The sequence below is a fragment of the Apteryx rowi genome, unplaced genomic scaffold, assembly GCF_003343035.1.
Source record: "Apteryx rowi isolate R43461 unplaced genomic scaffold, aptRow1 scaffold_338, whole genome shotgun sequence".
NCBI lineage: Eukaryota > Metazoa > Chordata > Aves > Apterygiformes > Apterygidae > Apteryx > Apteryx rowi.
The window spans coordinates 739001-762138 of NW_020449841.1; the positions used below are offsets into that span (position 1 = coordinate 739001).

Genomic DNA, 23138 nt, shown 5'->3' on the forward strand with positions numbered 1-23138 from the left:
GCCCGCCGAGGGCGGGGGAGGGGGCCTGGCCGGTGCCCGCCCCCGCCGGGGGCTGCCTGCCGGGCCGAGCCGTGGCGAGCGAGGCGCCGGCGCTGCCCCGGCCTCGACTTCGGTTTCACCCTGCAGCGTTTCGCGGGCGCTAAGCGCCCCCCTGCGCGGCGCCTACCTGCTGCGGCCCCGCACAGCGCCGAGAAGAGGTCGGCCGCGGCCCCGCTGCCGCCGCTGGTTTGCAGTCGCGCTGGTGTGTCCAGTGCTGTTCTTGTCTGTGCACGTCTGCGCTGCTCGCTGTCCTACGAAGAAATACCTGCGGGGTTAACTTTTGTTGCCGGGAAATCTGTTTTTGCAGGTTCCCTCGTTTACAAAATGGAGAGAAGGTAGCAGGGGGCGGCTGTTGTCTTTCTCTTCCCCAAGTTTTTTTTTTTTTTTTTTTTTAATTCTACTGCTGCAGCATTTCAAGCAGTACTGTCACCCTGTCGCGGCTTGAAAGCTGGTGGACTGCAGTGCAAGGCTGCTTGCAAGCAGCTTTCTTCTGTGGCCCGCTTTACGGTGTGTTTGAGGAGCCGCAGCCCAGAAACGCTAGGTGGAAGAGATGGCCTTGTCGTCATGTGTGGTAATTTCTTTGCAGCGTGTGYTTGTCCCAGGCAAAAGCATGGCTTTGCACAGAGCACACAGCAATCATTTGGAAATTTTTAGAGTATCAAGAGAACTCTTGCTGGTGGTGATATCTCTAGTAGTCAGTTCCTTGATGTTTTGTGGGGGAGAGAGGGAAAGCTGTTTTGGAAGGTTTATTTAATGTTTTATTTGAAGTCTCCATACTGCCTTTTTGCTTCAGTGGAGATTGAACTAAACAATCAAAATGGGGGGAGAAATGAAGGATGATGATTCTCACAGATGGGGTCTACAGGCAGGTTTTTAAAAGCTGGTGAAGTGTAAAGAAATTGCTTGCCTGGCTGCCTCTTACACAAGCCTGGCTCTCCAAGAACGGCTGGTCTATGAGGTCGGGGGAAAGGTGATGGCAGCTTCTCACCTCCTAGCTGTAACTGGTTATGTTCTTGTCTCTTCTGGATACCTGACAAACTCAGCCTTGCCCAGCCACATACCTCAGCTTGTACATACTCAAGCTGGGTCTGTTCTTTTAAGGTAACACTGTGCGTAGCAAATGCTGTTAGATTTGAGCACACTCATACCAGTAACCAGACAAAAGTGGGTGTTTAACTCTCCAGGGGCCCGAATCCCTAAAAATGCTCTGACTGTGACAGATTTGCACACACACAGCCACTTTCTAGTTCCCCAGTATTTTGCTTGCACAGCTCCAATAATTAGACACTGTATTTTTCAGGCTTGTAGAACATTCCCTTAGCGTGTAATGTGCCATCCCATTGCTGTGCTGCAATCTGAGGTAGGTGCTTGTCCAGCAAACTTTGGTTCCTTATTACTTCAGCCTTTCATATCTTTCCCTTTCTGGAGGGTGACTAGTTGCTTTTTCTGTTTCTTAATGTTATATTTGAGGAGTTTAGTAATTTCTAATTAAAAAGCCTCTTGTGTGAAGCTGCTGAAAGCTCTGTCTGAGCCACTGTAAGGTCAGGTTTCTTAGTTTAAGGTCATGTTCTTGGTGTCAGTGACTTTAGCTCATGGAAGGGATGAAGTTCAAGCCCCAAGTAATTTCAAAGATAAGGTGTTGCTRGAGAGGCATCCTGTATACCTTCCAAAGATGGTGTGAGATTTCTGTCCTAATCCCCAACTTTTCTGCTGACATTCTTCCAGTGCCAATGTGTCCATCCCAAAGTGGTGCTTTCCCACAACATCCGGCTGCTCTTCTGTCAGCCAAGACCTAGCCATTCTGGTCCTCACCCTGCTTCTGTGGCTGTCTCCCAGCCTGTAGGCTGCTTCTGCCCCTCTACAAGGCCCTTGTTTGGGGAGCAGTCCTAGCTTTCGCAGTAGGATTTTGTGATGATTCTTGCTACTGGCTCTACTGGCATTTTCACTGGGACATGTCTCTCTTTTTTTTGCAGTAAGTCTGTGTCAGAGTTTCCATTAGTCTAGCATCCCTTTATCAATAGAGAGCGACAGATCTGCTTCTAAAGAATTCTGCTGAGGTAATAGAAATTAAAACCGGTGTAGACAGAGATAGACATCTGCTCTGAGCCTTTCCTAGATGTATTTCTGATCAAAATCTGAGCCTTTGAGCATTTTTACAAAGGCAAAATTTACAAAAATTCCTTTCGGAGCATACTGTGAGTGACATTGGCGGGATGGCCTCTGGAGAGAGTCCTTTTATCTCTGTCTCTACTGGGAGGGATCTGGATGCTTGAATTATGAACTGTCTATGATTAAGTAGACTCCTTTCTGAGCCTTGAGGCTCGGTGCTGTACACCTTAGCTTCCGGAGTACCAGCTATATACATTCTCTAAATCCAAGGGTTAGTGCTGAGCAATTTCTGGACACTGGGTTGAAAGGGAAGGTGGTTTGGTTGAGTGATTCGAGTATCCTAAGAATGCTCTGTGCTGTGGAATATGTAGCAAGCTGGCAGGGTGAGTAGGGCATACAGGCTTTGTGAGGACTGGTGCATCCCAGGGAAGCAAAGACTATTGTGTGTCTGTGTATCTGTAAACATGTATACACACCCTGGTAAAGAAACTTTTTTCCTTTGATTTTTTTTTTTTTGGTGGGGGGGTGGTTTGTACAATGCTAAACCAAAATGTTCCAAAATCTTTACTTCAACACAGCTCATATGTGACTTGGTCAAGTCTCTGTGCTTTTGCCTCTGCATTGGCTGTGATCGGTGAACAGACACCATTTATTTGGAAACACGACAGTATTACCTAAGTATGGCTGAATATCATGTCGTCAAAGAACATAACTTCGTTTTTCCTACAGTGCCCTGCTAGAATAATTAGCTTGTCTGAAGTTAATGTTTCTTTTGAGTATGAGCTTCCAGAATGAAGGGAAGTGAGCTGTGTGCCTCTTATCTTCAAGGATTACTGGAACTTAATCTTTCTGTGCAAAGGCAACTAATCTCAGGCATGCAAATAGGTTTATTTAACTGCATGCCAGTGCTTAAAGCATTGATGTATGAAATCCCTTGCAAATTCAGATGTACATACTGCTAATCACTTCTCCACCTGCTCTTTCTCCTCCTTCCCCCACGTTCAAGAATCAGCCTATAAGTGTCACTCATTGGAGACTGATGGTAACATATGCGGCAGCACTTTGTAAGCTCTAGTCCCAACCTGTGTATGCTCTTGATGCCAGGGTTTTCACTGCCTGCTTTTGTGGAAGTGAAGTAGTAGTTTTACTGTCATTAGGATCCGCCTTCCTTTTGTGCTCAGTGCTGGAGCTCAGTGGCTTGCATTGAGCTGAGCTAAAACAGAAGCCTTGTGTAGGACCTGAACTGTTAACTCCACCGTTTAAAAAAAATTTAAAAAGCTGGGAGTGGCAGGAAAACTGGCTGAAATACTTAAATATTATCAGCATCTTGCCATGTTTCTGGTACAGTACACAGGTAAAGTATGTTTTGTCTCCTTTTCTTGAAAGTGTGTTTTTTCTGTGATACTTTCTAGGTGAGCGTTGTTAAAATATAGGATTATATGGGATTGACAAGATAGCTATCAAAAGCATGACTGCTGCTTCAGTATGCTTAGGAATCTTCTAAATCAAATGCTTATCTGTTAAACTAATAATTATAAAGCTCTAACCATGACATTTAAGTCAGGAGTACAGTAGAAAAGAATGCACAATCCCAGTAGTAGTTTCTAACTTGGGAAGTCGGCTCAGAAAGCAAATGGTTTTACATTCAAAATGTAACTTCAGAGCCTTGTTATTTTTCTTCTCTCCTTTCCTTTCCTTTCCTTGCAGTTTTCTTTTGTCTTTTTCTTCTATATGATTGTTGCAGTTTGAGATGTGGGATGTATTTCAGTTTCTTCTGGAGTGCATTTCTTTAGGTAGGTAGTACAGATAGCAGTTTGCATTCTAGCATCTAGTTTTTCTAAATTGTATTTCTAAACATGCAAAAAAGGGACTGCTATTCAGGTTGAACAATTTTTGTTTCAAATATTTGCCAATGTTGGCAAAAGGTAAATCCATATTTATAGTAAAGCCTGTGTCAGCTCCGTTCTTAAGTTCTCTTTGATGCAAGTGAAACAAAAGCTTGGTTGGTGGTATAATCTATATATGCTATTTAAATGTGAGATTAAAAAATGTTTTTAGGTATATGGAAGGCAGGGTTCTGCTCACTATTTTTTTTGAGTTTTTGGGGCATGGATCTGTGTATCTGCTTTATTATTAACTAGATGGACATCAGGAAATGTTTGAGAGTCCAAATGACAGTAGTACAAGATTGCTGTTAGAGCATGCACTTGTGGACAGAGCTTGTGTTGTCACTTGATTGAATGTTCATAAACCCATCAGGGAAGTTTGTTTTGCAAAATCTTGAAGCGTAAACCTTGTTGAGGTACTGTTTTAAGTGGTCCTGCCATAAAAGCCCAGGTACAATGAGCTGTATAAACTCACCTTGTGGGTAGAAATGTTGCCAGCATGTTCAGCTGTTGGTAAGAAGAATTATGTGTAAAAACAGTGCTTTTCAATTAAAAATAAGGTGATTTTTTCTTTCTTTTTTTTTTCTTTTTTTTTCCTGATCTTTAATGTAAATAAAGCTAAATGGCGAAGTTCTGTTAGCAGGAGCTTGTAGTTGGAAAACGAAGTACTGTCAAGGCCCTGGCACAGGACGCAGTAAGGATAGATACTTCCCTTGATTTATGCCTGAAACATTCAGATCTTTCCTGTCTCTATTCAGGCCCTTTCTAAACCTGTGCTGTGAAAGCTACAGCCATATATAGCATCAGCACAGACCCAAATCAATGTCTGCCTAAAGTGATAGGCAAGTCGGTGCAGTATTAATGCTATTTAGTACCAGCAGGAGATTGCCATATGCCTTAAAATGTGAATAGGTGCAACTCAGCATCTACTTCCAGATGTAAAGACCTCCTGCAGAAACCTGCTGTTCCTGATGCTGCTGTTTGAGGAAGACATGCTGATAGTTATTTCCTACTTATCTTTAAGCATCACTTTTTTTTTTTCTTCAATCCATTTTCCTAGTGAGGAATTAAGACATTTTCTAATCCAGTTGATGGGTCTAGTCACTGCACTGTGGCAACTCCTGATACTTTGCTTCTAAAAGTATGTTCTTCTGAAAATCCTTGGAGAGACTGGCTATGCCTGGAGGTGAAGGGTGCGCTAAAGCCTGTGCCGTATGTGGTTCTCTCGAACTGCTGACACCAGTCTGACATTCATCAAAAGCTCTATTTTATTCCCTCTTAGCTTCTGCATGGCACTTCACTGCAATTTACTGGCTCTGCTTATTTCTGCTTTTCCCAGCTGACTCTCCAGAGAGCTTCAGTGTAACTCTGAAGTCCACTCCTGTGCTGGTCCCTTCCTTCCCAAGTCGACCACCTCAAAATAGCCAAGGATGCTTTGTTAAGGTCAGAGCAAAGGAAAAGTGCTTATGCTGTGGACTATCCGCATAGCTGTATTGATTGATTCTTCTAGCTTTCAATATCCTTTTCTGTGCTTGGGAGAGGAGTGTTTTTGCAACTTCAGCTTTCTTCTGTGCATGTTCTCTCTATCCTGCGGGATATGGATTGAAAGTTAAAGCTGAATGGCAGTTCAGAGAAACGGTATAACAGAGGCAATCCATGCTGAAAGTGGTTGCTTGTCTATGGTATTTACCAATTGTAGGGTGGAAAATTGACATAATGAGGGGTTTAATAACACCCAATTCTAGTATTTCAGCTATTGAAAAATATACTCCAACATGTATTGGAAGACTTTTCTCTGGCTTGATTTATTCTTGGAGCAAACTCCAAACTGCAGGACAGCAATGGGCAAAGTGCCCACTTTTTAATACTACTTCTGTTCTTTTTAATGCTACCTCAGTTGCCCACTTCTTAATGCTACTCTTTTCTCCTGCTGGTCAGTTACTTCTTCTCCGTCTTGGAGAAGTGAGAGCAAAGCTTTCCTGAGATGTCATGCTTCTCAGTGTTGGATGTGCTGTACATGCCCAATGAAGAAGGACTTGTGGATGATAGCTCCTGCCTTCTTGGAAGGTCCCAGACACTTGCAGATGGTGATTAGGCTGCCTGCCCTGAGTCACTTAGACCCAGCCAGCTTCCAGCTGATGGCTGGTAAGTGCCTTTGTGCTGGCTCTCCCCAGGCTCTTGGGAATAGAAGATACCTGTATATACGGAATTACTGCCAATCATAGCTGCTCACATGAAGGCTCAGAGGTGTATCATGAAGTAAGTGTCTACACACAGACTGTTTCTATAGACCGAGCAGACTGTCAGTAACTGGCTGCTGTGTATGGCAGCAGCAGCTTCTGGCTTCCTYTGCTCACAGGGCCTGGAACAACACAGGGGAAAGTGCCTATGAAAGTAGCTCTTAGGACGCTGAAGTCCTTGTTTGGAGGACTTACCAGGCTCTATCGTGTGTGGGTTAACTGCATCCTCTCTAGTGCTGATCCTAAACAACACCACACAAAAAATAAATTCATTTTTGTTTCTAGTTTGTGAAGGAGCTAGTCTGGTTTTACCCTGTGCCTGCAAAGAAAAAATAAAGTTGCAGTTAATGATCTTATCAGCTTGCAGTTTCTGTAGCTTCTGAATATTTCTGACTTAGAGAAATCTAGTCTGAGTCTGCTCAAAGATAATAGCATGCTCCTCTTCCACAGCACTCGCAACATGTGCTTTGCATATAGTGATTAAGTTGTAGATGCAAAAGGTTAGCTTTAAAACCAAGAAAGTCTTATTTTTACCTTTTTGAAGATGTCTAGGCACAATAAAAGAGTATATGCAATGAGAAGGGTAGCTCTAAAACCATTCTTCTGTTGGGAAAAGATAGATTTGGAAGAAAAAAAGCAATAAATTGGAATGAATTTTTGCAGTCAGGGTGCTAACATTCCTTCTCTCTTCACCTGGTTTGGTATGTTTTCAGACTTGTACTGAAACAATAGCATTTTAGCTCCTTAAATCTTTCCTTCCTGTGAATCCTTGCATTAGGAGATATATTTGCCACCTCAGCACTATCTAAGTAAGTGCATCATTTGTCTCTGACGTATTGGTTGGGGAAAAAGCTATAGGAAAGTGAATCTCTTGTTCCAGAAACCTATGGGCACTATAGTAATTTTAGCTTTTTTTCATATTCTTGTCCCCTCATTGTATGATGTAGCTGTTTTGGGATTGTTCGGTAGGATATGACTGTTACATGGTTTGAGTTTGGAGAAAAACAACAAATCCAAAACAAACAAACCCCAAAAGCCAAACCCTTCCAGCAGGAGCAAAATGAGGATTTTAACTCTGACCTCTTTACTGATCTGATCTTGATGTGGCTCCACAAAAAATTGCAATAGCACAGCTTAAGCCCTGGCTTGATGACACAGTGAATCTGGGTCTGGGTTCCTAGCGCTAGTGCCTTAATCATGCACTGTGGTCGCAGCTGAGCATTAATCTGACACCGTGAATTTATACCAGCACAAAAATGCTGCCACATTCACGTCTAGGGATCAAATGTTGCATCTGTTAGAGAGCATATCAGATTACGCTTAATGGAGAGTCCATAAATAATAAATTTTTTGGAAGTGGGATATTTGTGAAATGGCTGGAGCAAGCCTGTGGTCCGTTGTCGCAGGATTGCAGTGTCTCCAGTTGTCTTTATGATGTTTTCGCTGTGTTGTCCCCACATCTCTCACAGCTATTGCATGGACCTTGGTAATCAGAAATGCATTTGGTGAAGTGATGCTGAGCTGAACATGTCCTCGCCCTTTAGATAGTTGTTGATGTCACTGGACTTCACCTGACTTCAAAGAAACCCCTGAACTGTAACTTATGTTACAGCTACCCTTGGGCAGTTTGTATGAGTTCTCCATCTACCCCTCACAGAGGGGTAGTCTACTCTCTAAGCTAGGTTTAGGTCATTTTTTGAGAGGATTTATATGATGTATTGCCTGTGATAGATAGGTACTGCACCTCATGACGTTGTTCCTAGAAGCTTTCAGTGCCTAGGGATGTTTCCACCCCACTGCCATTGGCAAAACTTCTCCTTGCTGTCCCAGGCACCTCCTTTCCTCTTGCTCCAGTTATTTGCTTAGGACTATGGTTTCTGGTTCTAGCTGCTGCTTCTGCTTTTTACCAGGAAGGAGGGTGCTTCATTCTGGTATTTCCTCTCCTATCTCTCATCTTCTGGTTCACACTCTCTCTGCTTTGGTATGGACAGCTGAACAACTCTGAGCTTTCATGCCCCAGCTTTGAGCAAGGAAGTTATTTTCTGCCCCAGTGGAATGAATGACCAGGTTAATGTTAATGTTTCTGTTTCAGGTTATGCTGTATACCCAAACTGTGAAACCTTTTGTCAGGCTGGGAAAATGGAAAGGTGATTATATACGAACATCATCTCTGTCTTCCTGAGTGTTTGCGAGATRCTGTGTGATTGTGCTTAAGCCATAGTCTGTTTTGCTATGATCTTTGCTGAACATCTGGCAGTTCTGCACGTGATTTACTTAAAATTCAGTATTCAGACCAAAAAGGGGTATCTTATTCATGAATTAGACCGTTGTACATCAAAATGATTGTAACTTTATGGACTTCAGAGACAAAGATCAGTAACAAAAATATTGTGTATAACCTCATTATTTGTTCTCTGTGTGGTTTTGGGCAACATGAGGGGTTAGATGTACTGTAGAGAGGACAACTTGTGATTGYTCTCTCACACTTGGGGTTGACAGGAATCTGTCTCTGTAGAAGACCTGTCAGGAGAAAAGGTGGCTGAACATAGCAAAGCTGAGAATTGTCCTAGGAGTGTTGTTTTTGTTTTCTGTTTTCTGGGGGTTTTTTTCCTTTTTTTTGAGGGAAACCTCAAAATGTAGTATTATTGTAAAGATTGATACCAAAGCTGTAATGCTTATGGCTTAGAGTTAACTTTCTGAATGGGGCTATCAACACGCTTCTGGAATAACCTGCCCTTCAGCTAGTGTTACTGACTTGGGGGTGCATCCACCATTTATGTAGAACTCCTCTTTCAGGGAAACTTTCACAACTGTAAGATAACACCTAGTAGTAGTAGTAGATCCGTAACTTTCTGTCATAACATCCTTATAGACAAAATGATGAAGTGTAGACTTGATAAATGGATAGAAATGGGCTGACAGGAATCTCGGGAAGTTCAACAAAGGGAAATGTTAAGTCCTGCAGCTGGGGAGGAATAACCCCATACACAAGGACAGACCAGGGGCTGACTTGCTGAAAAGTAACTTTGCAGAAAAGGTCTTGGGGGTTCTGGTGGACAACATGTTGACCATGAGCCAGCAATGTGCCCTTGTGGCAATGAAGGCCACTGGCATCCTGGGCTGTGTTAGGAAGAGTGTTGCCAGCAGGTCAAGGGAGGGCACAAACTGAAACACAGAAAATTCTGTTAGTTTTTTTTTTTTTTTTTTTAACTGTGAGGGTGGTGAAACACTGGGACAGGTTGTCCTGAGAGATTGTGGAATCTCCATCTTTGGAGATAGTCAATACCTGACTTGATGCAGTCCTGGGCAACCTGTTCTAGCTAACCTTGCTTTGAGCAAGGGGGGGGGACTAGATCTCCAGAGATCCCTTCCAACCCCAACTATTCTGTGATTTTGGGATGTACTGCTGGAGAAGGGAATGATTGGATTTCCCAATCCTTGTGGGTGTCCACTCTGCTGTTTATTCATATCTGAAATTTTGAGTGGCCTTTTGATTCATTTGGGATGGCTTCAGACATGCTAATGATACTTCCAAGTAGTTTCAAGTCCTGTTTTCAAAGAGAGAAGTTAATCGATGGAGTGCAAGACACTGCAATGTGATCTAAAATATTCTATTCAGYTTTACCTCTTTATCAAAGAACCAGAAACCAAGAGTGCTTTGTTTTTGCTGTATATGCTTTTTGCCCCATAGACTGTGCTTTACTTTTCCTGGTGGACTGTTTGAATACTATTAGCAATGTCACATGCTATTGTGTCATTCATACTGAGCAAGAAGTTTGTGGCTATTGTAATGTAAGTCATGCATCACAGTTGGTATGTTCTTTTAACAGCTTTGCTGTTTTGAGGTGCCCGACTGTAGGTTTGGGGTTTACTTCCCCCATGGTAGCAAGTCTGAGCTGGTAGCTCTGGTCTCGCTCTGTAGTGAACGAAGAGTTGTTACTGCTGCCTGTGGCATAGTTCCCTTGACCAAACATAGGCTGATTTAGATGTTCCTTGATGAGAAGGATTGTACTCTAAGCTATGACTGTGCAGATAGCTGTTGGTTGATTGTAAAGAGAGCCTAGGGTGACCAGATCTTCTGCTGCAGACACATTGCCACTTGTTGGTTGAATCCTACTCTGTGGCTTTTGGGTAAGCATCTTGGTTTTGGTTTTACATTATTCTTCCTTGTAATATCTGCCTTTCCAAGGTTTAGGCTCTAAAAAGTACAGTTGCACAGCTTGTTCAAGTTGCCCTTTTATTTCTTTTGACGATGTCGCAACAGTTATAAGTGCATCCCCTTTTGATGGCATGACTTGATCCTGCGCTCTGGGGTTTTCAGCAGGACTTCTGTTACCCTTGTCTTGTTCAGAGTGCAGCAGCACGTTAAATCCCTGGCATGGCACACTGTGATCATACTATGCCTGTTTAACTTTATTTTTGCTGCCTATTAAGTACTAAATCAAAAGTCAGCTTCATAAGCTTGCGTTTGAAGCCTTAGTCCACATGCTAGCAAACCAGTTCTTGCTGTTCTTCCGATGTATATGGGTATTCTTTGGAGGGAAAATATGTAGGTTGGTTTATTATGAGATGACCTGGCTTGCAAAAAGTCTTGAGTGGCTGCCTTAAGCTGTCAGTGCTTGTATGTTTAGATGATCTGAGGATCTGTAGGCCTGTACTGAGTCATCTAGAACAGCAGGAAACTGTGTAACTGCAGAGCTCCAATTCCTTGTCTTCATCCAATACAAAGCTGTCCAAAAGCAGAAAACTCAGAACCATTGATCGGACTTCAATAGTTAGTCCGATGTGATTTCTTACATTTTTGATGAGGCTGTGACCTTGACAAAACTAAATTATTATGCAGACAGCACTGCTTGTCCATGGTAAGTGTGACTGAAAAAGTCTAACAGGAAGTAGTTTCATCAATTTACTTGGTTTAAAAACAACAGCAACAAAATACCCAAACCCAAGCCTCTTCTGTGTGTTGTTCCCCCCCCCCCCCCCCCCGGCCAAGCTTCTCTCTGTGAGAAGAGTGAAAAGGAAGAATCTCAGTGAAGTCCAAGGCTATAACACTGGAAGGAAAGGCTGGGTTACATTGTATGCGCTCAGATTTTTAACAGTGGGCCATTCTTTATCAAGGCCCTGAGAGCAGTGTGAGTTCTGAAAACACTGCTCTTCTATAGAGACCTCCATAGCTTCTTGTAAAAGCCTCTGAAATTGAAACTATGTAAAATACTGCAGTGAGAAATTTGTAGTGTAACAAACCCAGATCACTGTAATTCAACAGGACATGAGATGCATTAGACTACTGCTTATTTTTTGGATAGCATTGTCTGTTTTTGTTTGTTTTTTTTTAATGGAGCAGAGCAGCAGCTGTCACAGTTTAGAGTCAGTATGCCTGTATATTCAAGCTGCAGGAAGAATCCGCTCTTCTAAAGATGATGCTCTTATCTTGAGATTTATGGTTGTGCTTGAGCAGGAGAGTGGAGTATGTCAAAATCACACCAACTTTTAGCCTAGTGTTAAAAGATAATACTTAAGTTTAGCTGTTCAAAAGGTGGTTATGAAGACTCCCTTTATAGTCAATGAAGAGAGAGAGCTACCTTGAAGATATGGAGGATTACATGCCTCCTCTCTCTAGAGGGACCCTTGATAACACAACATCTAGATAATTAAGTCGCCTCTCTAAGTGTCCAACTTGTGGCCACTTTTTTAAGGGTTTTGTATCCTTTTGTTAACAACAACTATTTTGTGCTTTCTTCATACCATGTAAGTTAATACTAAGTCTGTGTTGTTAAACTTATAACAGCACTTTCAAGAATTCATTAGGACAGGTGCTCACAGCCTACTGGCCTGTGCCCATCTCTCTCGGATGTTCTTGGTATTCTGTCTTTCATTAAATTCTCTCTCTCCAAAGGCATGGCTTTTGACTTGTCTGGGTGAAAAGATACTTGAACTAATTGTGTACAAAGATGGCTTGAGTCTGGCTGGGATTATTAGTTCAGACGTGGCACCATACAGATCTCTTATGATGCTTCCAGACCTCAGCTGGCTTTTGAGGCAACAACACCTGAAACTGGACACTGACATAGACTAAGAAATGAATGACTTCAGGGGTTGATGCAGGCAGCTTGCAGGTGGACTGTGCCTGTCACATGGGTTCAGAAGTAGCTGTAACTTCTGAATATCCCACTGCCCAGTTCAGTTTGTTGTGTTGATTTCCCTTTTTAATTCCAAGAAAGCTTATTTATATATTTACTTAAAGTAGCAGTGAATTTGTTTGGAATATCCTAGATCTTTCAAATTAATATCAGTAGGAATGTTGACAGTGCTGCTTTTAAGGTTGTAGTTATTTTGACTCTGCAGAAGGCCTTCTCTTGCTGGCAAGGAAGATTTGTTTTGACTTGAGTGACATAATATTAAAAACTTGGGTGACTGCTTTGATATAAGTAGGTCCAAGTGAAGAACTGACTGTTACTCCACTACAGCTGTTACTGCAGCATTCCTGCTGTGGCTCTTCCTTGGAGATAGTCATCTTTGTGGGTGGACATCCAACATTTTCTGGCCTGCTGCTCAGCCCAGGCCACTGACAAGTAACAGAAGGTAAATGAAAGTCTCCATATTACTTATTTGGCTGTCACTTGTATCTACCTCATTCTCTTGCGTGTTACGAACTTCAGTCTTTTAGATACAAGTCCCATTTCCAGCTCTGTATATTCACTGTCCTGGCACCAGTGTTCCTGTACCCATACAAGACTCTTKTTTTGGAATTGCACCAGCCTGCCTTTCCCCTTTGCTCCTAGCCAGCTGTTTAAACATTTGATTGTGAACAAGTTGATGTTTTGGGATGGGAGGTGAGCAGGATGAGAAATCCTCAGGAATGCTTTTAATTAGTGAGCTGCGCTCTTGGACTTTTCATAAGGCTTGGTGAATTCCAGGAATGTGCCTATTTATTTATTTATTTATTCATTGCTATTCAGCTAGCCGTGTTTGGGGGAATGCTTAATACCAGTGTCTGAGGGTCTGGATAGGCTTCATTTTCCATGGGGAGGTGCTGTATGGCCAGGGTCACGGGACCTGATGCCAAGTACTTAGAAGTATTTATAGGTCTGTTTCTGCTGTTTCCTATATAAATTGGGTTAGTGTTGGAGCCTTCTGTGAGCAACTTAGATATACTAATCTTAGCAGAAAATTATCCACTTGCTAACAAGTGTGTTCATTTCTGCCAGGGTGGTGAATTGAATTGGCTCATGAGAGTTCCAGCAAGCCTCAAGGCTGGTGTGAGTGGAAGGGGGCGTTTTGGGTAGTTGGGAGCAGGGCTGCCTCCTTTCTGGTCTGGCACAAGCTGTTAAGTTGGGTCAGGCTGTTATTATGACTGACTCATGGACTAACTGGCTGTGGTGCTGGTGTATAGGTGTGAGAACTTCCCTGGCACTCCAYAGAGCTCAGTTTGGCCTATAGCTAAAGGGTCTTGTTTTTCCAAAGGACGTTAATGAAGACTTACAATTTTGCAAAGGATTTAAGTAGTTTTTCACTACTTCTGCACCTTATTATCATGCCTCTGCTGGAGGCTGTTGTCTCTGGATTGCAGCCATCAGCATGGAGCATGCAAGTGCTCCTCCTTTACCCCAGAGCATAATCAAACATTCTAGCTCAAACTGGTGGAAATAATTGCAGTAAATAGCTGCCTTTGCTCTTTAGTGGTTTCAAAAGTAATCCCCTAAGTGGTATGCATTAACATTAAGCTATTGGTTAATGCTGAGTGCTTGTCTGGTATGTTGTCTTCTACAGCCAGACCACAATGTCTGTCCATGTGAGGCCAGATACTGGTGGTACCTGGCTAGCTTGCTGTTTGCTTCCCGTTCTTCCCTCTGCCCTCCTGTGTGAAATGAGTTTAATCTCGCCTCTTAGATCAGCTTGATAATAGAGGTAAACCTTACAATCGCTTCTTTTCTGTTCTCGCTATTTCTTTGCTGTGCACAGCCTCTCTATTTTTAACCTACTGTGTTCATGATTTGTTTTCCTGAGCCCTCATGACCTCAGTGATATTTTGACTTTGGGGTATTTAAGAAGCAGCGTTGTAAGCATCTTGCATAGTTAGGCATAACTATTGTTGTTGCCAGCTGAGTAGTGCTTATTTGTTTGGCTTCTTCCTGCATTCTCACCTTTCAGCAGCTAAGAGGAGAGCTCCTTTTAGGCTCTCTGTATGCACTCTCCTGTCTATTTACAGCTGTACACAACAACSATATTTATTAACAAGTTCTTGGAAGTGGAATCCTCTAGAACAGAAATCGCGAAGCTGCCTCTGGCTTTCAGTATGTCTAAAGAATGGTTTGGTATAAATTGTTACCATGTCTCAGCCCATCAATACATTGAGACAGCATGGTTGTCATCTTTGATACTCCTATAGTTGTTCTGATTCATTCCCCCCCCCCCCCAAGAACATATGCATACTTTAGTAGAAATACAGTTATTTTTATCACTCTACATCTATTTTTATCACTCTTCATTGCTCCTGGAAAAGGTGAGGTTTTTTTTTTTGGCATTGACTTTTCATTTACAGTGGGTTTGCTGAGACAAAGATAAATAAAACCAAATGTTTTAGTGTCCCTTCATTATTGCATCCCTGCAAGTGCTGAATAGAAGATGGAATAATAAACTCAGTGCTCAGTGAAGGGCAATGTAGCTACTCTCTAAAATTTGCTGTGATTATTGTCATATTTACCTCATGTTTGAACGACTGCATTTCTGAAGCCTCCGGTAAAGTTATTTGGAATTGTTTACAAAATCCTTTTTTCTCATTACCTCTAGTTTTGAGAAACAGACCATTTTAGAGAACCATAAAGGGTTGGGACTGCTGTCTGTTGGCATCTAAATGCAATTTGTTGACCATCATCTGCGTTTTGGCCACCGCCAATCTGTGGATGGCAATTATCTAAAAGGTGATTTAGGCCAGAATTATCCTGAAATGGGTTTAATACCTTGAGTTAGGATATACATTGGAAATTGCAGCAGTTTTACTTCAGCAGTCCCATTTAGTTCAAATCTGCATAATAAGCTTTTCTTCCTGTGTATAATGGTTGGATATTTAAGGACCTGTTTGCCTTTTTGCTCTGTTTCAGGATACTCCCTAGAGATCCCCCAGTCTTGCCCTGTTTAGTCCATTAAAGCCTCCCCCTGCCCATGTCTGAATGGGGCCTAACTCCAAATTGTGATGGCTGCTTCCCTCTGCCCCCTAACTAAGGTGGAACAGACAGTTTTTGCCTCCTAACTTGATTGGGCTTCAGTAATATCAATTTTATTTTATTCTTCCCCAGAAATGCTCAACTGTGGTCTTAGGAAAAGCTCCAAACAATATTTCCTCAAACATGTCCTTTTATAACTCGAACTGTGCCGTGTGCATATTTCTTTAAAGCTGTCTTGGTGCTTTAAAGCGCTCTAATTTACATGCCTCCTTGTGTCAAAAAACCTGATTCCTTTCCTCACTTTCACTGTATCAATTATACATCAACAGGCTGTGTTCCTCTGTAGTTTTTTCTTCTTCTGTTGTTTCATAACTGAGTTTTCCCATACATCTTCTGATTTCTAGGACCTGATAAATAAGATCTTTCACAGAGATCTGGTAACCACTTTAATGACTAATTGGCTGTGGTAGGGTGATGCTGGTAAATGGAAGTTAGGCACCCAAGCTTTTGCAGAAGCCTAAAGGTGTAGCATACTATTTAGGGTGCTCAGAGGAGTGAGGATGGGAGCAGAGACTGAAATCCAGGTTTTTCTGTTCCCCATGGTGACTGTCCTGGTTCCTCTCTGCCTCCATTAAGCTTCTGTCCTTGGTTATGTAGTGATGTACCTTGACAGGAGGAGTGAGATTTGAATCACCTGATTCTTGCCTGCTAGGAAGTAGATGATGAGGACTTGAACACCTTGGGGATGTTGAAGAGGCCACTGAAGAGATCTACCACTCAGCGTAAGCACTCAAAGCACTGTAGTCTGTAGAAAATGGCTAAATAGTCTTGAAAGCAAGACTGGTGTTTGGTTCAAGATTTGGTGTTTAAATTTTGGCTTTCATGTAGATATCGATTTAGATACCTAATATCTAAACAACTCTTCTGTTCAAAGGAGATCTAGCCAGTCCAATCATTAGTGTTTAGAATATGATTCAGCTTATTAGTCTGTAGCTATTTATTCTAGGGTGAGTCTAAATTGATTTGTAGGCTGTGCTGAGTTGATCAGAGCTCCATCCATCTGTAATGGGAGGGCAGACATCTCCTGTGCTGGTAGTTATTTACATGTGCGCTCCTAAATGTAGGCGTCTCGTCCTGAACTGAATGCCACCCTTGTGGCTGTGCTGTCATCTGGACTCAGTGTTAGGGTGCTTGTGGTGTGCAGCTTCAGGCCTGTCCAACACCTCAGAGGCTGGATGCTGTTCCATCCTGATTTGCAAATTTGGGAATCTTGGTTTTGGGAATGCTTAGATGTTCAGACCTGGGTGCGGGCTCAGGTATGTGAGTTCAACTGTGCAGAAAACTGAAATGTAGAGATATAATGGATTTATGGGTTAATGGGTTTGGATTATTTCTTGTCGCTTGTGCTGATGCTTTACTTGATCCTGATTTGGGTATCTGAGGTGCCTTTTAGATCTTTACTTGAGTGACTCCAGGAGGATTCCTGAGACAAAAAAACCATTTAGTTTGATCTGGCCTTGTAAGCTTCAGGAAAAGGTAATTACAACTTTGGTCAGCCAGACTGGAGGATGTCAGGAAATAAATTCCTAAGAAGCTATTTCAGGAGGAGAAGCAGTCTGAAGACTACAGTTACCAGATTATATAAATCTGTCAGGGCCACATTTATGCTGTTGGCTTTACTGTTGGATTTCTTCCTTTTACTGCTTCACTTTCTCAGTTTTCTGCAACTTCACTTTATGTGTGGTGCTTGTATCCTTTAGAGCAGCTTGGTTTCCCACTGCAACTTTTTTTTGTTAACTGACAGTCTGGCTAACTGTAAGAATTTTTTGCACTAAATCAGTCACTTTTCTTCTCTGACATAACTGCTCACCTGTTGAGACTTTGTGAATGTGGGTGTCCAGACTTTAGCCATGTGTTTCACTTGAGTGCTTGGATATTTGTGGCAGGGCTGGGAGGCAACGTAACAGCCACCGCACCAGCGAGCGTTTGCTTTCCTGTTTGCAGCTTTTGTTCTGCTTTATCATATTTCTCCTCACAGTTAATCTTTAACTGTTGCTTTTGCTTTAGGCATATGGTAAGCATATTGTTAGATATTTCTTGTGATGCTCAGACCCAATGCTGAAATACCTTGTCCTATGTAAAGATGGGAACGCTGGGAATGGGGGGACTCAAAACCTTCAGGAAGTGCAAAAAATATCTCTGTGCAGCAAAAGAATTTTTGAGGAATATTCAGAGTATTTTGATATTTCAAAATGTGTTTTGAATGAAATTTTAAAATGAAAATTTTAAAAAGCTCTTTTTATTTTTGAAACCTTACTCTGGTATTTATGGGCCTTTGTATAAATATGTAGAGATTTTAAAGGCGAGGACTAGAAGTTCCAGGTCTTCTAGGAAGGATCCTGATGGAGGAAATGGCAAGGAAAATGTGAATTATGTTAGTATTTGCCAAAATTCTGTGGGTAACTCAACTCTTAAGGTGGACGATGGCTGTTCATAGGATGGACAGCTCTGTCTAAAGCGTACATATAGCCTGCTATCGGAGTCTGTTTACAGCAAATTTTGGATACGAAACCAAGTTTTCTGTGGTTTCTTAGTATTGAGCTGTGCTAACCACATCTAAAAAAATCATATAGCTCTTGCTTAGTACCCTCTCCTCACTGCTGAGGGAGAAAGGGAAGAGGCAGCCATTCTCCTCAGCTGGGAGGTTTTAGCATGGAGTAGAGGTTACAGTAGGAGAAAAGAGGTGGGAGCTGTCCAAGACATAAAAACAAGCAAAGGGGATCTCAGTGGTATGTATAATCTTAACTGTCCTGTTCTTATATCTTTGACCCATATTAAATGAAGTAAATCTATCTAGTTTTGTTCTTGAATAAACCTAACTTATCTGTAAATCTGATCTTTTGATAAAGAAGCCAAGTGACTCAGGGCATTCTGTTCTTCTGACTACCTTCTTCTGACTACCTTAGTGGTTCTTAAAATAAGGGTATCAACACACTGGCAGAGTGTCAAAGATGACCAGCAGTGGCAGAGCTCAGAGGATTGTGGTCAGTGATGCAAAGTCTAGTTGGAGGCCAGTAACAAGCGGTATACCCCAGGGGTCAATACTGGGTCCAATCCTGTTCTTCATTAATGTCCTGGATGAAGGGACAGAATGCACCCTCAGCAAGTTTGCTGATGATACAAAACTGGGAGGAGTGGCTGATACACCAGAGGGCTGTGCTGCCATTCAGAGGGACCTTGACAGGCTGGAGAGATGGGCACAGAGGAACCTCATGAAGTTCAATAAAGGGAAGTGCAAAGTCCTGCACCTGGGGAGGAATAACCCCATGCACCAGGACAGGTTGGGGGCTAACCTCCTGGAGAGCAGCTCTGCGGAGAAGGACCTGGGAGTCCTGGTAGACAACATGCTGACCATGAGCTAGCAATGTGCCCTTGTGGCCAAGAAGGCCAATGGTATGTTGGGTTGAATTAGGAAGAGAATTGCCAGCAGGTCGAGGGAGGTGATCCTTCCCCTCTACTCAGCCCTGGTGAGACCACATGTGGAGTACTGTGTCCAGTTCTGGGCTCCCCAGTACAAGAGAGACATGGAGCTACTGGAGCGAGTCCAGCGAAGGGCTACAAAGATGATTAGGGGACTGGAGCATCTCTCTTATGAGGAAAGGCTGAGAGAGCTGGGCCTGTTTAGCCTGGAGAAGAGAAGACTGAAAGGGAATCTTATCAATGTATAGAAATATCTAAAGGAAGGGTGTCAAGAGGACAAGGCCAGACTCTTTTCAGTGGTGCCCAGTGATAGGACGTGAGGCAATGGGCACAAACTGAAACACAGGAAGTTCCATCTGAATATGAGGAAAAACTTCTTTACTGTGAGGCTGTCTGAGCCCTGGAACAGGTTGCCTAGAGATGTTGTGGAGACTCCATCCTTGGAGATGCTCAGAAGCCCGCTGGACAGGGTCCTGGGCAACGTGCTCTAGCTAACACTGCTTAAGCAAGGGGGTTTGGACTTGATCTCTAAATGTCCCTTCCAACCTCAACTGTTCTGTGATTCTGTAATGTTTGAGTAATGTTTTAGACTTACATCAGTGTAATATCAAGATCAAGTGTAGCTGGGGAGAATAAACAGGAGTTAAAATCCTTCCAGCGGCCTGAAGGGCTTGTTGTATCTGGGACTGGATGTTTTAAAATTATTTTTTTATTTTTTATTTTTATTACTGCGATCCTGAAGCATCACAAACTAGTTTAAAGAAAGTCTCTGAATGTATTTCTCTTTCAGGCTTAAACCAGCTGTCCTTTGATCCCGCCAATAACAACAAACCTCTGCAGTTCAGCAATGCAACTGGCCCTCGGGTGTCAGATAGCCCAGCTGAGAATGGAGGTGACCCAAGCAAGAAGAGAAAGAGAGCAAACATTCCTCCAGGTGAGCCATGTAGAAACTCAGTGGTTGGCAATAGAGAAGGCAACTACTTAAGTATAGACTGAAACCAGCTGCGGTGGAAAGACATTAAAGCAGAATGTGCTCTATAGCTGGAGAAAAAAAAGTTCTGGTCAGGTACATCCCCAAGGGCAGATCTTTTTCTTCTGCAGGTGCTAACTCCTGTTTACAGTATTCTTGATTCCAGGCTTTCATGGCCTTGGATGAGTGCCCGTTGCTGTTCCTTCAGAAAAGAAAAACAACTTTTTTTTTTTTTTTTTTTTAGCACTGTGGAGTCTCTACACTTATCCCAGGAGATTTGTCCTTTTCTCTAATTGGACAATACCTCAATATTAAAAGCATATCTGTGATGAAAGATAGTAGCTATAAGGCAGAGCAGCCTGAGTGACTGGAGACATTAGACTTTAAGATAATGTAATAAAAGCAGATGGTTGAATAGACGATAATAACTTCTGATGTTATAATGGTAACAGAACTAGGAGTCGTACAGAAGTTGATATCTAAGAAAGTTTCCATGTATTTGTTAGAGTGATTGGAAAAAAGTGGACTGAATACTGTATTTGCAGATTTATATTATGATTGAAAACTGCAGCTTATCAATGTGATTGGGGAGACGTGGTATCTGCTCTTGCCATGAAGATGATAAATTAGATGCTTCATGTAAATATCAATGTGACTCATCTGTAGAGAGAGATCATGTGCAAAAGAGGAAGAAGTGTAGTGTAGAATTGGGCCAGATACGGAGATACAGTTTTGTAGAAAGCCTGTCTCACTGAAGGAAGACAATGTACAAAGCTGTGATTTCGGGAAGAGGGATTGAAATATAACTGAATAGAAAGAAAGTACAGCTCTCCTCCTGAACTGCTAATCCTTTAAGGAAACTTGAAGGAAAATCTGTAACTTTTCAGATAATAGTCCAGCACTGTTCATGGATGGTTTTGAACAGTTGAGATGCCTGTAGTAAGAGCATGGGAGGTGCCTCTTTGAGAGTATGGAGTGTAGTCTCTTGACTGAGGGCTTATTCTGTTCTTCTAATGTCTCTGTCCTTCTCCCTCCCCTCTCTTCCCCTTCTTCTCATTTGTGTTTAAATGAACTCTCTCCTTTATAATGTCTGTAGGAAATACTCTCTCTTTGCAATTGCTTTCCATTTTTCTCTCTAGAATACCTGTGGTAAGCTTTTTCTAGTCTACGAACTTCTGCTATATTCATCTTTCTGCAACCTCATTTCTGAATTCTTCTGCCTTCCCTCTGTGACAAGGAAGGGACTCTGAAGGGAGCCTCCTTTTTCCCTCTGGGAAGGATGGGGTGACTTCTACTTCTGTGCTATCAAATGTATTTGAGCCTGAGAGAGCCTTCAATCAGCTTGGAAGTACAGATGATGTAAATGTAGCCACTAGGACTTTCGCTTGCCCTAAAGTAGGCATCCAGGACTGTTTGCACTTGGTTAGGACAGGAATTCATTTTATTCTTTTCATTATATTGTGTGTTTCCTTTATATGCCTAGAGGTCCATAAATGTTTGAAGTGCTGCTTGCATGTGCTCAGCACACATGCAGCAGACAACCTGTGTTTCTCTTGTGTTGAATTGTCTCAGCGCAGATCTGCTTTTTAAGCATCAAAATTTGATTGTTGCTGTCTGAAACTGTGACTATCCAAGTTCCTCAGGCTGAGCCATGCAGCATACTGTAACAGCGCAGACTTTCAGGATCCTGAAACTGTGCTGGCAGTTCTTCTGCAGTCAGGGGGAACCTTGCAGACTTATGGGTTGTGTTAACACAACAGTCAGCTGCCCAGACTGTGATCCTGAAATCTTAATGTTATTTTCATTTGGGCATCTTTTACTGGGTGCAGAGATCTGAGAGCAGGAGCTTGCACATCTTGAATACTGTACAGGTGTCTTATTTGTTGGATAATACATATGGTAACAGACTGGGACAAGTATGCCAAAGGGACAGGTACGCCTGAGATAGGTAAGTTAATCACTGTTATGCTCGCTACCCCAGTGTACCTTTTGTCCTTTTGCAATGGGCTGATTCTTGATGTTACTGAGTTGCTGCCTTCTCCTAGGTATTTTCTCTTTCATGTTGGTGCTTTCTTTTCTTTTTCTTTCTTTTTTTTTTTGTAATAGCAACCACTAACTCCATAAACTCATTTATGTTCTTCTGTGTTCTCTGTTTGTCTCTCATCTTGTGTGACGCAGTAGCCTGTGTGCTCTCTTGTTTCCAGATGAATGTTGATAGCTAAAGTTCAGTGCTGGCCCAGTTCTTCCAAAACACATTAGTTAAACTGGGACAGTTCAGCATTAATTTTTCAGGCAAAATGGGCCACAGGTCACAACAGCTGATTGCTTGAAACATGACTGAGGGAGATGCTGTATGCAGACAGATAAGGTTTTGGATTAGAGAATTTATACAATCACAGAATGGTTGAGATTGGAAGGGACATCTGGAGATCATCTAGTCAAATTCCTCTGCTCAAGCAGGGTCACCTAGGGCATGTTGCTCAGGATTGTGTCCAGATGGCTTTTGAATATCTCCAAGGATGGAGACTCCGCAGCCTCTCTGGTAACCTGTTCTAGTGCTCAAAAGCAAATACAAGTCCAAAAAGTCCAAAAGGAACTAAATTTGTAAGGGTTCTTATGTTGAGACAAAATGGTTGCTCTTGAGCATGTTTCTGTGACTTACTGAAAAGCACCCTGCGAGCACATCATCCTAATGAAACCCATGTTACAGTATGATCTGTTTAGTCCACGGTGGTGGTATTTCCTCTAATCAGTGAACAGATACTGTAATTAAGTACATATTTCCTTCACTGAAAGGCTATGATGTGCTATAGATCATGCTTATTATGTCACCACCTATCTAATTGTACTGTAACATAACCCCTATGAACTGAGGGTAGTGATCATATTACAAAAACACGTGTTGTGCTTGAAGTTAGATTTCATCACCAAAAGTTAAAGAGCTGCCTTTTCCTTTTTTTCGGATGTTGTGTGTTTTTTTTTCTATTCCTGCTTCCTTTACTCATATTTGACTTGACTGAGTTGCATATTCAGAGTGTGCTGACTATTGTGCATCATATTGGAGCTATTTCAGAGAATATTCTGTTTTCTCCCCAACTGGTGGGATTTGTCAGATAAGGAAAAAACAGATGTGTGCAGTTGATATTTTAAAAGTAGGTTAAGTCTAAATGTAATGCGGACATTTGGCTAGTTGCATAAAGCTTGGCCAGTGTAAAAAGTGAAGCAAGTGGTGGTGCGGTTTTGGGGGGGG

At 42.3% G+C, this 23138-nt stretch overlaps 1 protein-coding gene and 1 long non-coding RNA gene across 12 annotated transcripts in view; one reads left to right on the forward strand and one right to left on the reverse strand.

Annotated features, from left to right (window-relative positions):
- LOC112969148 overlaps positions 1-369 on the reverse strand; it is a 9841-nt gene extending 9472 nt beyond the window's left edge. Inside the window, exon 1 of the long non-coding RNA XR_003254589.1 lies at positions 167-369. This is a non-coding gene — a long non-coding RNA (uncharacterized LOC112969148). The remainder of the gene's footprint in view (positions 1-166) is intronic.
- Positions 370-503: 134 nt separating this feature from the next.
- The window catches only part of ENOX2 (ecto-NOX disulfide-thiol exchanger 2), a 68102-nt gene continuing 45467 nt past the window's right edge, over positions 504-23138 (forward strand). For 8 of the 11 annotated variants that reach the window (XR_003254586.1, XM_026072103.1, XM_026072104.1 and 5 more), the window contains exons 1-2: positions 8367-8421; positions 19709-19852. Coding sequence is in view for 9 of the 11 variants with exons in the window: in XM_026072103.1 (XP_025927888.1) it covers positions 8370-8421; positions 19709-19852 (196 nt within the window). In the remaining 2 variants the exon portion in view is untranslated. Of the gene's footprint in view, positions 611-8366; positions 8422-18812; positions 18892-19708; positions 19853-21475; positions 21837-23138 lie in introns of those variants that run through there. The other 3 variants (XM_026072108.1, XM_026072111.1, XM_026072109.1) reach the window with 3 other exon arrangements.